Raw genomic sequence first — 15,789 nt, 5'->3', positions numbered from 1 at the left:
CCTTTAAAAAAGAGGAAGGTATCATACATCAAAATATTTAAATTTAAATGAAGCAACAATCTGGACTATGAAGAAATATGAACAGAAAATTAAAACTGATGTTGTTGCTGCAGGATCTTCCATTTGACAAAGTGGATTTAGTGGAACTGGTAAACCAAATCAATTCAGAGGGTAATGGCACAGATGAAAATCTAGAATTCCAAACTTCACACTAAAAAGCAAATGAGAAGGCATAAACTTAGCCAAGCAATTAGAATCTTATGTTTTTGAATGTTGGTCCTTTGGCTGAAAGGAGCATTAAGTTCAAAACGAAGTTTCAAAAATGCTTAGCTCTACATCATGAAATTTACAAAAATCTATTAAGCAAAAGTAAACAAACCCCTTTACTTATTTTTGAAAGAAGCAGAAGATACACAAAATCTAGATGCCGCAGAAGAAAATTCAGAAGGCTCTGCAACAGAGAAAACATTTGTTTGTGCTTAGCAACAATGATGAGGAAGAAATTAAATGAACATTTACATTATCCAACTTATATATATCACAATTGGTAAGATGTTTGTTCATTTATTACTATTTTCAATAAAATTAAGTTTCTAATATGTATAAAAATAGTGTATTTTTGTTAGCTTTTGGAACATAACTCTTTTCCCTTTTTCCATATAACACGGTTTCACACTACACAAAATTTTATAGGAACCTAACAACTGTTATATGAGGTTTACGTGTATTTTAAAGTACAGGCATACCCTGGTCATACAATATCTTCGGTTACAAATCATGCTTTTTTTTTTTTTTTTTTTTTCACTAATAGGTGAATGTATGTAATGGTTTAATAATTTTGTTAAGCATACATGTGAATAAATGACATATAAAGTATTAATTTGGGTCAGTTATGCAAATGAAAAATTTCAAATAATTTTTGCAAACATTGCGAATATCTTAGTTTAAGGGAACATACCAATCAGTCTAGTTATCACTTGCCACTATTAAGAGTTTTTCCATTTCAGCAATAAGGTTGTCACAGTTTGCAGATACACTTTTCATTTTATCTTTGTGATTAGCAGCTGTAATAATAGCAATGCAATGTAAGTTTAGCCTGTGGCCTATTGCAGTATTGAATATACTAAGATTAAAATTTAATCATTTTAATCTTAGATCTAATGTAATAAGTTTACGTCTTTTTCTTTTCACTGGAAGCAACAGCACCCTTACATTGAATTTTATCTGCCATTATTAACAACAATAAAATAATAGTTATAAATAGTTTATAATTTACAGCAAAACACAGAGAGAGAGAGAGAGAGGGGTGTAGTGAGCAACACTGTTGTAAAAATGAAAAAAAAAATCGCAAAACTGTGCATCAGATGATTCATGTTAATGTCATGTCATAAAACCATCAAGTGAGCAGATGCAGCATTGTGTGAGTGGGCATTGGTCATAAATGAAAAGAGTTGTATGAGTAGATCATGATAAAGTGAAAGGCAGGGTGTTGCTGTAGTTACACGAAGCAGAATATGTACATGATAATTTATAAGACAGTTGTGTAGTTGCAGAAACATATTTGATAATTTAAGAACACTTGTAATCTTTAGTGTTTATAATTAAAAACTGATAAATTGTCAGTTATTTTCATATTGCATTTCTCTTTTTTTATCTTTTGCAGTTTAAAATGTTACAATTTTTTTTATTATATTTGCATTTTATTATAGAATATTCACCACCACAGGAGCCTCCTGGTTCATCTTCATTAACCTCAGTAGTGACATCTTCCCCAACATCTAGTGCTATTAGTATTACAACAACAAACTTGGTAACAGCACAGAGTGGGTCTAATCCTTATATACCTATTAGCGAATGCTTTAGTGGAAAACCTTTAGTTAATGGCTCAGCTAATTGCGGTGATAATGACTTTCCTGAAGAAGCTCCACCACCACCACCAAAATCTGGAAATAATGATCATGGCACTTGTGCAGATTTTTATGATTATCCACGTCCACTTCACTTTGTTTGGTCAGTTAACGAAAATAGAGCATCTGATTCCAATACAGAAGATATGTACAAAGTGCCATCTCAACTAAGTAGTCCTTTAACTTCTGATCTGGACAATGTTTTCAACACTTTGATTGAAGGAGAGACTATGTCTTCCGTCCCTCCTAAGGTAAACTGGAATACTTATCCTCATGATTCATTTTATGTTGAATATGGATTGGAACGTGATACATCTTTAAATAACATCAGTACATCTGCATATGATATTGTGCCTCCTGTTAATGTTGCTGTCAGTGAGGCAGAATCAATTCATAAAGAAACACGTGATGTGTGCCATCAAGTAGAAAATTTAACTGTTGGCGATTTGTCTTCTGGTAGTGTGTGTTCAGTATCATTACAAGACAGCACATCTAACTCTGTTCATAAAGACTCGTTAGGCGGTGTGACATTAAAACCACCACCTCCACGCCCACCTAAGCCGCCTAGCCTGAGAGAAAAAAAATATGAAAATGTTGATCTGTCCCAGAACTTTCTAACTGAAGAAGGAACTGTATATGATGATGTTCCTTTTCCTACTAAAAATTTATCAGTTGTTAAGAATCTCTCAACAGAGACCTTCACTTGTTGTAAAGATGACAACCTAGACAAAAACGATCTTTCTCCATCTACCAAGGTACCACCTCCTGCCCCTTGTGATAAAGAGGCTTTAATAGATGACATGTATGATTTTCCGAAACTCAGAAGTGAAGACAGTCTTAATATTCCTGTTCCTCCTCCAGGAAGCAATATACCTGTACAAAAAAATCGCCGTCATGCTTATAGCAATGCCCCACCTGGACTATTTAACAACAAAGAAACAGTGTTTAACTATGAGTATCGACCTAGTCTTCTTTCATCAGATGGATATTTAAGCATGGACTCCAAACATCCAGAATTATATACAGATATGTCAGGTGAAACACATAGCCCTTTAACACCATCCCCTCTTGGCACTTATGCTAATATTCCCACTAGTCCAACACTCATTTGTTCACTGGATGATACACCACCTGCTGTAAATAGAGAACTAAAGCCAAAGAGGAAGCTTTCTGATGGAGAAGAAGGTAACAGTTTTTTGGGTTTTTTTTTAATAATTATAATTTTTTATTTTTTAATTAATCCTAAACAGATGAAAGTTTTAGTTCCAGAAAAACTGATAATGGAATCTTATTCCATGGAAAAGAATTACCAAGGATGAAAAAATAGGTGAAATTATGTTGAGTTTGAAGTTATATATAAATGCTTCATGTTTCAACATATTTTGAGAACAGAGAATTATGGATGGGGGGGTACTTAAGGGTCAAAGCTGTATAACTGAGAGTAGACATCCATATAGCCTTTTAAGGAATGCAGAGACCCGAATGGGACTTCTGACCTCGTGTCCATTTCTCACCTTCTCGTGGTGCACCCCGATAGATATGCATGGACTCCATGCATACCTATCGGGGTGCATGTTTATATATCTATCTGGAAGATCGGCTGACAATTTAAGATATAGCCAACCAAAATTGTATTCTTATTGGCTTAAACTGAAATGTAAAACTATAGTACAACATGACAGAATTCCATGCCAGCTGAGACATTGCCCAGTTAAACAAGACCCCCCCCCCCCCATTGTTTTTGTCAGGGAACCAGGGTGAATAGCAAAAAGTCAGCAACTGGAACAAATCCCCAACTCCACAACAGCAGAGTTCAAGATTCATACTATCAACATAAGGAGCATGAATAAAAAAGAAATGGAACTAGCAGAAGAATTGGATAAATACCAGATCGACATAATAGGCATGACTTAAAGAAAGACAAAAACGGGCAACATTTTTCTAAGCGACAAATACAAAATGTTATATTCAGGTGAAACAGGGAGTAGCTATAGTATTCAAACCTAAATATGAGGATAATTTTCATGAATTGCAGGCAATATCAAATAAACTGATGTGGGCAAATATCAGAATGGGGAACTGGACAATAAGACTTATTTGTGCCTAAGGTCCCACAGAAAAATGTACTGTAATTTAATTTGTACAAAACTTATAAGACATTTTTTGTGTAATATAATTTATTAGTATCCTGGCAAAAATTTATGTCTACATTTGGCTGTAGTATGAAAATTTTTTCACATACAGGTAAAAATGTAGTTTGTCCTTACATTTTGGATATCATTTAGCAAGCAATGCAGTTTAAGCTCTAAGTCCGCAGTCAGAATTGAAGGAGGTATCGGGAGATGGTTTGATGCAAAATCAGGTGTGCAACAAGGGTGCACATTATCGGTTCACGGACAATTCATTGCAGGAAATCCCAACCAAAATTGTATTCTTATTGGCTTAAACCGAAATGTAAAACTATAGTACAACATGACAGAATTCCATGCCGGCTGAGACATTGCCCAATTAAACAAGACACCCCCCCCCCCCATTGTTTTTGTATTCATCATGGAAAAAATTCACTGAAAATGTTATTCACTAGAAAATTGAAATGATATTGCATTAATACTAATGTACAAAAAGTAAATGTAGTGCAAGATAAATTTCACAAAATATAGATTTTTTTATGTATTATTTGTTTAGATTTTCATAATATTTTTATCGGTGCATTTCCTAATTTCAGTTTCGTTGTAATTTTTATTCATTTTAACCTGGTTCAAAAATCCTGCTCAAATTCCATGACCAAACATGGAAACCACTCAAGCACTTCAAGCCTCGAGTAAGCAGTGCTGTGGTCTCACATCAGATGACAAAATTCATATCTTACCTAAAAACAATTACACAAAACATCCATGCACATTGCAAATTTTGAATCCACAGCTCATTGGTGGGAGAGGATGCATTATCTAGTCAGTTGTTAAAGACATGATTTTTCTGATTACAGTTTATTTTTGAACATTTCATGAGCGAAGTAATTAACTACTCATTTCACTTTGGGAGCATGCATCTCTATATATATATATATATATAATTTTTTTTTTTTTAATTTAAGAAGACTAAATATAAAATTTTAAATTTCTTAGTGTTATAAAATACTAGTGTTGCACACTCAGATGGCAATTTAGCTTATGCTGATTTACATAATGATGATGATGGGATTTATGTAATTTTATTATCATTTTCTTTAATATAATTACTCAAAAGTGAATCTCTGATCTTAAATTAGCTCTGTAAATGTTAGCAATGTACAACATGTCTATGCAGGAAAAGTTGAGTAATTTTCAAAATACATGTGTATTCAATAACTGGAGTACGTCACCCTCTGAATTAGTTCAGATAAAAAAAAATATATCATGCCTGGATGGATGTCTAAATGTGCAGAACATAAAAATAGTGAATAGTTAGAAGAATAAATATTCTTAAATATTGTACCCTTTCTCCTTAACTATTCTTTAATATTTTATTCTCCCTAATAACTATTCTGACTATTAAATAGAATAGTTAATAGGAATATGTAAATAGTTAACTATAAATATTAGTTGGATGTAATTATTATCCCTAAATATTCTTAAATATGGTGCTCTTTCTCCCTAACCATCCTATCCCAGTTCTATAACAATTAATAGTCAATCTGCAGAGCCTGTAGTAAGAAAGAATATTAGTAACTTTATACGGAAAAAAAGAAATGAGAAATATTTATTTTTTTTTTTTTTTCACATATATCTGTGAAGAATTTTTGTGCAATTAATTTTCCAACAATGAATTGTCTGGACGCGCACATTATCGCCACTTTTTCGTTATCTATGTGGATCACATTATGAAGGAAAGTGGTTTTAAATCTGATATTAAAATTGTAGATGTTTATCTTAGCTTTTTACTTTATGCAGATGATGTTATACTTTTGAATAAATCCAGTACAAGTCTGCACTATTCTCTAACTGAAATGAGTGAAAACAGTAAATTATCTGTATGCAAGACAGTATTAAACCAATTTTAACTTTTGGATCTTAGTGGTGGGTTAGAAATTAAACATTTGATCAAAGAATCCTTTCTTTTAGGCTTACACGGTGATCCCAATGCATTTTTGAAAATTATGGAGACAACTACCGTGTTTGAATAAAAACTTTAGTTTAATATAACTAAAATCTACATTCGACGTTTTGACCTTTATGTCAAGGTCATCTTCTGGAGCATACAAATATACGCAGGAAACAAGCTATACTACAATCAAACTGATTCGTTAAAGACACTGACCAACCGCTACCACAATTGTTGGCCTGACCTCTGGTGAAAAAAATAAATAAATAAATAAATAAAAAATTTTAAAAAAATATATAAAAAATAAATAAAAAAATAAAATAAAATAAAAATAAAAAATTATACATCTACGCTAGAGTCCTATTATTAGTGTTGTCTAATATATATATATATATTAACATCATTCCAGCCAGTTGGTATGGAATGGTTTCTAATACTAGTTACGGATTGGCTAGAGTCCTGACTTATGCTGGATCTTTCATATTAGGTAAGCTGAATGTGTGCCATCCAGATCTTTGGAATTTTCATGCCATCTTTGTTATTAATATTTGGGTGGTTTATCAGGATTTCGCAGGATTCCTTAAATTTCCTTTCGTACCAGGTTTTTGTGCGGTGTAAGGAGCAGGTGCTTTTCCACTTGATTTGGTGTAAGGTGTTGAGTGCGTGGTCTGGGAGGCCTGCTTCACCATAATAGTTATATTTAAGGTGTCTAATGTGTTCTTTCTTGCGTATAGGGATTGTCCGTATTGTTTCACCAATGTACGGTAAGTTATAGGTGCAGCAGATGCAATAGACTCCAGGATGTGCTTTACGTCCGCTAAGGCACTCCGTATCTATGACCGCACAGAAAAAGCAATGCTTAGAGAACAGATTCAAACAGCCTGCCAAAACCTAGCCAACACAAAATCTGGTTTCTAAATTATAATCCGAACTATCGAACTATGTTAATCCAGACATTCTACAAACACTTGAAAGAATTACTGACAATTCGGCCAAACATACCCTGGAACAGAATAAAGAAAAACTCAAGAAAAAATTCCACAGTTTGAAACAACGGCAAAATATGGTGGCCAATCACAGGAATCCATCCAATCAGAGGACTTCCTCCCCAGTAAACAACAACAATGAACAACAAACAAGGGAGACGAGGAGCGACCAACCACCGACAAGCAAGAACCATGTGATTAACCTATCAAGCCACACCCTGAACAACGGCGAACTTGCGCTACTGAATAAAGGACTGAACTACGCAATAGCACCAAAAAAGTAAACAAATTGGATTTTATCTACCATATTGAAAGAGGCATCAGATCCCTACCGAACAATATAGCAGATAAAATACGACTAGAAACCAGTAATGTCCTAAATACTAAGAAAACCATACAGAACAACCTGACTAAAACAGAATTAGCAGCAATTAAATCATTAAAAGCCAAACAAAACATAATAATAACGAAAGCGGATAAAGGCAGTGCCACTGTTGTCCTTGACAGGTCAACATACATACTGCAAATGAACCAACTAGTAGCTGATAACAACACATATAAAATGGTAAATTTTAACCCAACAAAAAGGATAAAGGATAAAACAGGAAAACTACTCAAGTTTGTCTCTTCTTGGCCACCAGACACGGTTAAAAAAACTCAAACCCCACTACGCCCCCCCCCCCCCAGATTATATGGGGTTCCGAAAATACACAAACAAAATGTGCCCCTTCGACCAATCGTGGAAGGAATAGACGGTCCCAATTACCACCTAGCCAAAAAATTAGTGGCAACACTCAAAGAGTTGGTAGGTCATTCCCCCTCCTACATAAAAAAAAAACATCTAGGCTGGCTAGCATGTTAGTTGGTGCAGTCTTAATGGCTTGGAGTTTATTTACAAAATGTTGATATTCTTGATATAGGATTCTGTTGATCTTATTTTATTATTAACAATTGGCCAGAAGAAGTGAAGAGAACACTAAAATCCTCACATCCTATCACTCCAAGACTATATGAGGCACCTAAAATACATAAACAGGATATACCTCTCCGTCCAATAGTTGATGGAAGATCATCACCAACCTACCTTTTGGCAAAGCATCTTGCAAACTTATTAAATAATAAAATAAGATCAACAGAATCCTATATCAAGAATAGTCAACATTTTGTAAATAAACTCCAAGCCATCAAGATTGCACCAACTGACATGCTAGCTAGCCTAGATGTTGTATCCCTTTTCACCAATGTTCCAGTAGAAGAGGTAATAAACATCATTCAAGACCTCTTTCCTCTAGACATCACACAGATGTTTAGACACTGCCTTCAATCTAATTTCTTCAAGGTTAACAACACCATATACCAACAATTAGAAGGCCTAGCAACGGGAAGCCCACTATCATCATCTTGTGCAGACCTTTTCATGGAAAAACTTGAAAAAGAAATTCTCTCTGCAATCTCTCCGAGACCATCTACATGGTGGAGATATGTGAATGATATATTCATCATATGGCAAGACAGCTTAGACAACCTAAAATCGTTTGTGGATAACAACAACCAACTGCATTTTTTAGATATCTTGATAAAAAAAACAACCTAACAGTGTCAAATTATCCATTTACAGAAAGCCCACAGATACTGGAAGATATCTTCATTACTTCAAACCATCACAAGACACACAAACTGAGCATTATCCACATGTTGAAACATAGAGCCAAAAAGTTTATATCAGAAGAGGAGGATACACAGAATGAACTCTCACTAATAGCCAACACATTATCACAAAATGGATATCCTCAAAACATCATCAAAAAATATCTATACAATGACAACCCCAGACAAGAAGAATCCCACCATCAGCACATTTCTACTGTAGTGATACCTTTCATCAAGTCAATTTCTTATCAAATAGCAAGAATACTAAGAGCCCACAACATCAGAGTGGTCTTCAAACCAACACCACCAACATCAGACAAGTTTTAGGATCTCCAAAAGATAAAGTTCTGTTCTACAAATATCCAGGAGTATATTACATTCCCTGTTCCTGTGATCTTGCCTACATCAGACAAACTTCACGAAGTTTAGAAATTAGACAAAAAGAACATGTTGGTGCTGTAAACCACAACAGAAGCATCTCTTCCGGCTTAGCACATCATTTCTGCACGTCTAACCACACAATAGTTTGGCAAAACAGCTCCATGCCATATCTCGATGACGACTATAGGCATCGTGTATTTAAGGAAGCCACAATAGTACTAATAACCGGCGGAAACCTCAACAGAAATCAGGGTGTAATTCTAAACAGTTCGTGGAAATACTTGATCCTCTCTCTCAATCAATCTGAACTACAGCTAGCCAGTAATCACATTACAAGTCTACAACAAACACGCATGCGTGATAATGAATAAAAACAATAAGTCATCTCTGTCACGCAAAACATGTAACCATAGATACTAGTTTGGTTTACAACATTTTTTATGTTCTTTTTAATTTGCATTTACTAACTTTCATATCTCCGTAATGCCTTGAAAAAGCCAGACAGTTTGCTAGCAAAACTGGCAGGTTTGAATAAATGTTTTTATTGTAAAATACTGGTCTGTATTAATAAAATTGTATTTCTATTATAAAACGACCAAAAATGTATAATTTAAATAGTTTTTATGTTTAGTTTATTTACTGACCTCGGAGCAATGGCGTAATTTAAACCTTTCTGCAGTAACGAGAGTTCACCTTGGGTGAGGTTGTAATCCAATTGGTTGATAACCAGACAGTGGTTCGATGGTGGCTGGTTGCTTCTAACTTCGTTTATGGGTGATTGGCTGCCCCTTTCGTTATGGCGTCGTAATTGTCTTGTGCTTTCCTGTAGTTTTAATGCTTGAAACTTCGTTATTAATTGTTCTTTGTTTTTGAGTAATAGGTGCTTGGCCGAGTCGTCTGTGATCTTGTCCAGAATATTAAAAAATTAATACCTCAGTATGCCCGCACACCCAGAATTTATGGCCTGCGAAAAGTACACAAAACAGACACACCATTACATCCAATTGTGGAAGGAATCGACAGCCCAAATTACCACTTAGCCAATAATTTAGCGGCCACACACAAGGAATTGGTTGGTCATTCCCCTTCCTACATAAAAAAATATTCAACATTTCATAAACAAAATTAAAAACATTACACTCAACGACCAAGATCTATTAGTCAGCTTTGACATAACTTCCCTTTTCACCAATGTCCCAATCAATGATACTATCTTGCTCTCAGAACATATTTCCACACGACATCACGGCCCTCTTTACCCACGTACTTCGCTCCGGATATTTCGTATGGCAAAACAATTTTTATCTTCAAAAAGAGGGTACAGCCATGGGCTCATCACTTTCTTCCCCAATAGCGAACTTTTATGTGGAAGACTTTGAGCAACGAGCTCTAGAGTTGGCATGCCTAAAGCCCAAAATTTGGCTCAGATACGTCGACGATATTTTCGCCATTTGGCCCCACGGCTGCGAAGCACTAAATACATTTCTTAGCCACCTGAACAAACAACACAAACGCATCCAATTCACCATTGAAATAGAAAAAAACAACTCTTCCATTCCTAGACATGCTTGTGACACGTCTTCCTTCAGTCTGTCTCTCCTTCTCAGTTTACTGCAAACCTACACACACACACAGGCCAGTACATACACAAAACTTCTTATCACCACCCAACACAAAAACTAGAGGTCATAAGAACCCTTAAACATAGAGCTCAAACTATTTGTTCAAATGAACAAGCTCTTAACCATGAATATGAGACCATCAAACATACCTTTATAAAAAATGGATACAGTATAAAAACCATTCACAAGATCCTCCACAAAGATACCACTAGTAACAAAAAAGATTTCAAGAATGCTATTGCTATACCATATGTTAGAGGCATTTCCGAAAAAATAGACAGAACACTACACAAATACAACATCAAAACCACCGTTAAATCCCTGACAAAATTAAGACACCTACTCAGTTCTTCCAAGGATCCTCTGCCACACCAAGCCCACCCAGGGGTTTACGAAATACAATGCACATGTAACATACCATACATAGGGGAAACAGGGCACACCATCCCAATCAGGAAGGAGGAACACAAACAACACATAAAATACCTCGATTTTGGAAAAACCGGTTTATCTGACTACACACTCCAAACATACCACAGAATTGATTGGAAAGGTACCGAGTCCCTACACCGCACCAAAACCTGGTTCGAGCGGAAATTCAAGGAAGCATGTAAAATGCTCAAACATGATCCTAATCTGAATTAAAATGATGGTCTAACCATTCCAAGAATGTGGAGGATCCATCTGCAACCTTTATAGCAACCACAAAGAAAAATCTCAATACAAGAAGTCTTGAAGTTTTTTTTTTTTTTTTTTTTCCCCTGAACATTCAATAGCAACCTGTACTGTATAAATCCAGAAGATAATCGTAATATAGCAATATGAACTCTATAATTTTAGAAGAATCCTAGTACGTGAGGATTTTAGCATAGTTTATTGTAGTTTTTATTGGTATTTTTTTTATCACTAGAGGGCAGGCTAAGAAAAAAAGATTAGTTAAAATCTTAGATGTAATTTACCTGTATAGAGTTCAACAGCATGTAGCTTGGTTCTTATACACATGTATCCTTCTGATGATGACCTCAATACAGGGGTCGAAACGTCAAGTTATTATTTTATTATTAATCAATAAAATAATCTTTTCAACACGTGTGTTTTGTGTCCCTAAATTCATAAATATGAATGCTGATCACTGTGTAACCTTAAAAGAAAGAATGAATACCAGATGATTGGAGTAGAGCTCTCGTTACCCATCTATGTAAAAGGGAAATAAAGCATTGTGAGAATTCCAGAGGAATTTCTCCACTGGATGTTCCTGGTAAGATTTAAGCAAAAGTTAAAAAAAAAAAATATATATATTTATATATATATATATATATATTACGGAAGACAAGCTAGGAGAAAAACAAGCTAAATTCATGCCTAAAGGTTGTCACGATTAGATTTTTACTTTTAGACAAATAGTTGAGAGATCATGGGAATATAGCAGGAATCTGTATCTAAGTTTTGTACATCTTGAAAATGCATATGACAAGGTCCAAGAGAAAATTCTGTTCAAAACGTTGCAGTTATATGGTGTAAATGGGACATTGTATTGAGCTGTGCAGAGTCTATATTTGAGTTGTAAGTCAGCCGTTAAAATTGAAGGAGACAGAAAGGTGTATGATATCAGGTGTGAGACAAGGATTATGTTTATGTCCACAGTTATTCATCTATATGGATTATATTCTGAAGGTAAACGGCATTAAACCTGATATAAAAATTGGAGATATTAATCTCAACTATTTACTTTATTAAGATCGTTATATTCCTGAATGAATCTTGTAGTTATGGAGTCTTGCAGAATTGCCTAATTGAACTGAGTAACTGCTGTAATAAATTTGGTGTGAAAGTCAGTAATAAAAAGACAAAATTGTGCCTGAATGAAGAACTTATGGAACAAGTAAAACATTTTGGTTATTTAGCACAGTTTTTAGTGAAGACAGCAACTTAAATATGGAAATAGACAACAGAATTAGGAAATCTGGCATAATATGAAGTCAACTGAATAAATTTATGTGAATTAGAGTGAATTAGTGAAAATATGGGGTGATCAAAATTTCAGTATACCTATTTAAGTTCTTGTGAGCACCATTTAGTGATCCAAATGCTGCGAAACTTGCAGGGATATATTGTGTGTCATGTGGTAAAAAAATCTGAGGGGGGGGGGGGGGGCAGTTCCAAAATTCTCCAGCATGTGTGTTGCTGTAGTATGATGTACCAAATGTAAATGTAATTTTTCTGTGTATAAGAAAGAGAACAAAAGAAAGACACAAGCATAAATAGCACATTTTTATTCACTTCTATTATGCATTTACAGACTGTAAATGCATAATAGAATATGCTGCCCTTCCTGGTATGCCACAAACTGCATCCTTTGCACAGTTCAACAGCAGAATGCAGCTAGTCAGGACTGATGTTGTGCATTATGCTGTCTTTCAGTGCTGGAAAGTTATTAGGATGATCCTAATAAACCCTGTCTTTGAGAAATCCCCAGAGCCAGAAGTCACAGGGGATCAGATAAGGTGAACAAGGCAGCAATACAGTGAGAAATGCATGGCTGATCACTCTGGCTTCCATGAAATGTTCTTAAAGAACCTCCTCTCCTGTATGGATTGACTGATATGTAGAGCCACCCCCCCCCCTCCTCCAACCTGCATGAAAATTATTGAATCCATGCACAGGAGCTGCTGTAGTTGTGGCGCAACAAAATTGTTTTTGTTATTGTTTAGGTAGTACAGTTTCATGTGAAAGCACATTAGTGCAAGGTTAGTGCCATTATTGTTGATGGTATTAACAACCAGAATGGGGGGGGGGAATCTCATGTCCATCTTTTTAAATTCTCCTAGCACCTGCTGACCTGCATGAAATGCAAATTCTGTGCATCTGGTGTTTACAGTGCCCCTGGTGGGGAATTTTGGAACTACCTTCCCCCCCCCCTTGGGTATTGCTTCTGTGTGACACAATATATTCATGCAAAGCTTCTCAGCATTTGGATCACTTGATGGTGCTCCACAAGGCCTCAAACAGGAATACTTTAATTTTGATCACCATGTACTAAACTTGCTTTTACAAGACACTGTTGAAACCAAATCTTAACTTATGGATCTGAGGGAGCTGGGTTACTGATTAAGCTTAAAATGCTTAATCAGTGACTACAGACTACAGATACATGAGGTCTGAGAAAGATTATAAGAATGATTGGATGGCATCCATGGCAAAATCATATTTAAAATGAGAATATTAGTTAAGAACTTAGAACTTGACATTGTTAGCATTCAGAGATATTTTAGCAAAGCTAATTTTAGGTGATATGGTTGCTTTCACCTATACAGAATGTTACAGGAAAGGTTGGTGAAACAAGTGTTTTTTGCCAGGATGGCAAGAAAAAGAGCCAAAAAGAGATAAAGTTCTATGTGGATTGATACAATAAGATGTGCCTTAGAAAGACCAAAATATAAAGTCTGATAATATTTTAGTCCTAACAGATTAATTTGTTGGACAGTGGTCAATAGGAAGTTGGTAATGATGTAATCTTTCATGTAGAACTACATAACATCCTGGGTGCATATCAGGAATTTGATGATGACTTTACCAAATCCATTAAAATGCATAAAGTAGCCACTCAACATCCCTTCACAGTTGCAATCCAAACTCACAGAATTAATTTCTCTTCCTCATTTATATGTCTTCTGCTTATGCTCTTTGGTGCATTTTCTCCTTGTTATATTTCCCAGAGAATACAATACAAAGTTCTTCAAACATTAACAAGCTTCCTATTTCTCTTCAGTATTCTGCCCATCCACAGCACTAAGTTACTGTAGGGTTGACCACTAACCTCTTGTGTATGGGAATAATATAAGAAATAAGGGATTGTAACATCACTAGAATATATCAAAGTACTGTTTGAATGCTGTCAATATTGCAAAATGTAAGGTTTTAAAATTCGGCAAACAAAGATGGGAAGCAGAATTTATGCTTGGGGATATATTTTACTTCCCATCTTTGTTTCCCAAATTTTAAAACCTTACATTTTGCAATATTGACAGCATTCAAGCAGTACTTTGATATCTTCTTGCGATGTTATAATCCCTTATTTCTTATATTATTCCCATACACAAGAGTGTCAACCCTACAGTAACTTAGCGTTGTGGATGGGCAGAACACTGAAGAGAAATAGGAAGTTTGTTAATGTTTGAAGAACTCTGTATTGTATTCTCTGGAAAATATAAAAAGGAGAAAATGCACCAAAGAGCACAAGCAGAAGATATATATAAATGAGTAAGAGAAACTAGGATCTGAAATTTAGGGGACACATTGCCGAAATTGTGAGGACAACACAAAGAATTCTAGGAATGATTCGGAGGACAATGACTTGTAGAAGTAAAGGGATGCCTTGTTCCATTGTATAAGGCTTTGATTAGGCCATACATATATTTCTGGGCACAGATTTGGTCACCTGGTTTTCAAAAGGATGAAAAGATATTGGAAAGTAGAAGTCCAGAGACGACTAATAAGGAATGTCAAATATGAGGAAAAGTTGACAAGATGCAATTTACAGAGTCTAGTGGAAAGGATGAAGGGTGGGGGGGGGGATAAGATAGAGACCTACAAGGTATTGTTATAAGATCAATGTTGAAGAGGTTCTACAGAAAATGTTGGGAGAACCAGATGACATTCCTGGAAGCTGTATAAGGAGGATGTGAACAGGGGAGTTAGAAGCAGGTTTTTTGCATGCAGAGTTTTGAATGATTGGAATGCCTTGCCTGAGAGCGCAGAGTGTCTGAGAATTTGAGTGTGTTTAAGGTGAAGTATGATGAGCTGTGTGTGTGTATGACAAAAGGACTGCCTAGATGAGTCTTTGACTCCATGAGGTCTTGGGATGATAATAATAATAATGTCATAATGAGCTTCTATGTATAGTTCAGATTTATTTTGTTATTATCTGTTGCAATTTTGTAAGTGAAACAGTGACAAATTCTATAAATTTGCCTAAAATGCTTATTTATAATATCACAAATAGAATTCACCATGTGTGTGTGTATTGAACAATTGAAGAAATGATCTTAAAGTAAGTTTCTTCCTTTTGCTGTTCTAGTGGTATTGTTCCAAAACCAAAATGCAGTGTTTCTTTAACAATATGCTTTACCAATGTAGCATATCAGCTATCCACTGGGCTTTGGA

General features: G+C 35.2%; 1 protein-coding gene across 6 annotated transcripts in view; it reads left to right on the top strand.

Moving 5' to 3' along the window:
- LOC150106659 (uncharacterized) overlaps positions 1–15,789 on the top strand; it is a 165,363-nt gene that overhangs the window by 85,376 nt on the left and 64,198 nt on the right. For all 6 annotated transcript variants that reach the window (XM_090393255.1, XM_090393253.1, XM_090393258.1 and 3 more), the window contains one exon: positions 1,710–3,092. In XM_090393255.1, coding sequence (XP_090249381.1) covers positions 1,710–3,092 — 1,383 coding nt within the window. The remainder of the gene's footprint in view (positions 1–1,709; positions 3,093–15,789) is intronic.

The sequence above is a fragment of the Typopeltis vanoorti genome, chromosome 5 (genome assembly GCF_054136105.1).
Source record: "Typopeltis vanoorti isolate ZY-2024b chromosome 5, IOZ_Tvanoo_1.0, whole genome shotgun sequence".
NCBI classification, from domain to species: Eukaryota; Metazoa; Arthropoda; class Arachnida; order Uropygi; family Thelyphonidae; genus Typopeltis; species Typopeltis vanoorti.
Note: the sequence above shows the minus strand (reverse complement) of the source record. Positions and strands in the feature narration are given on the sequence as shown.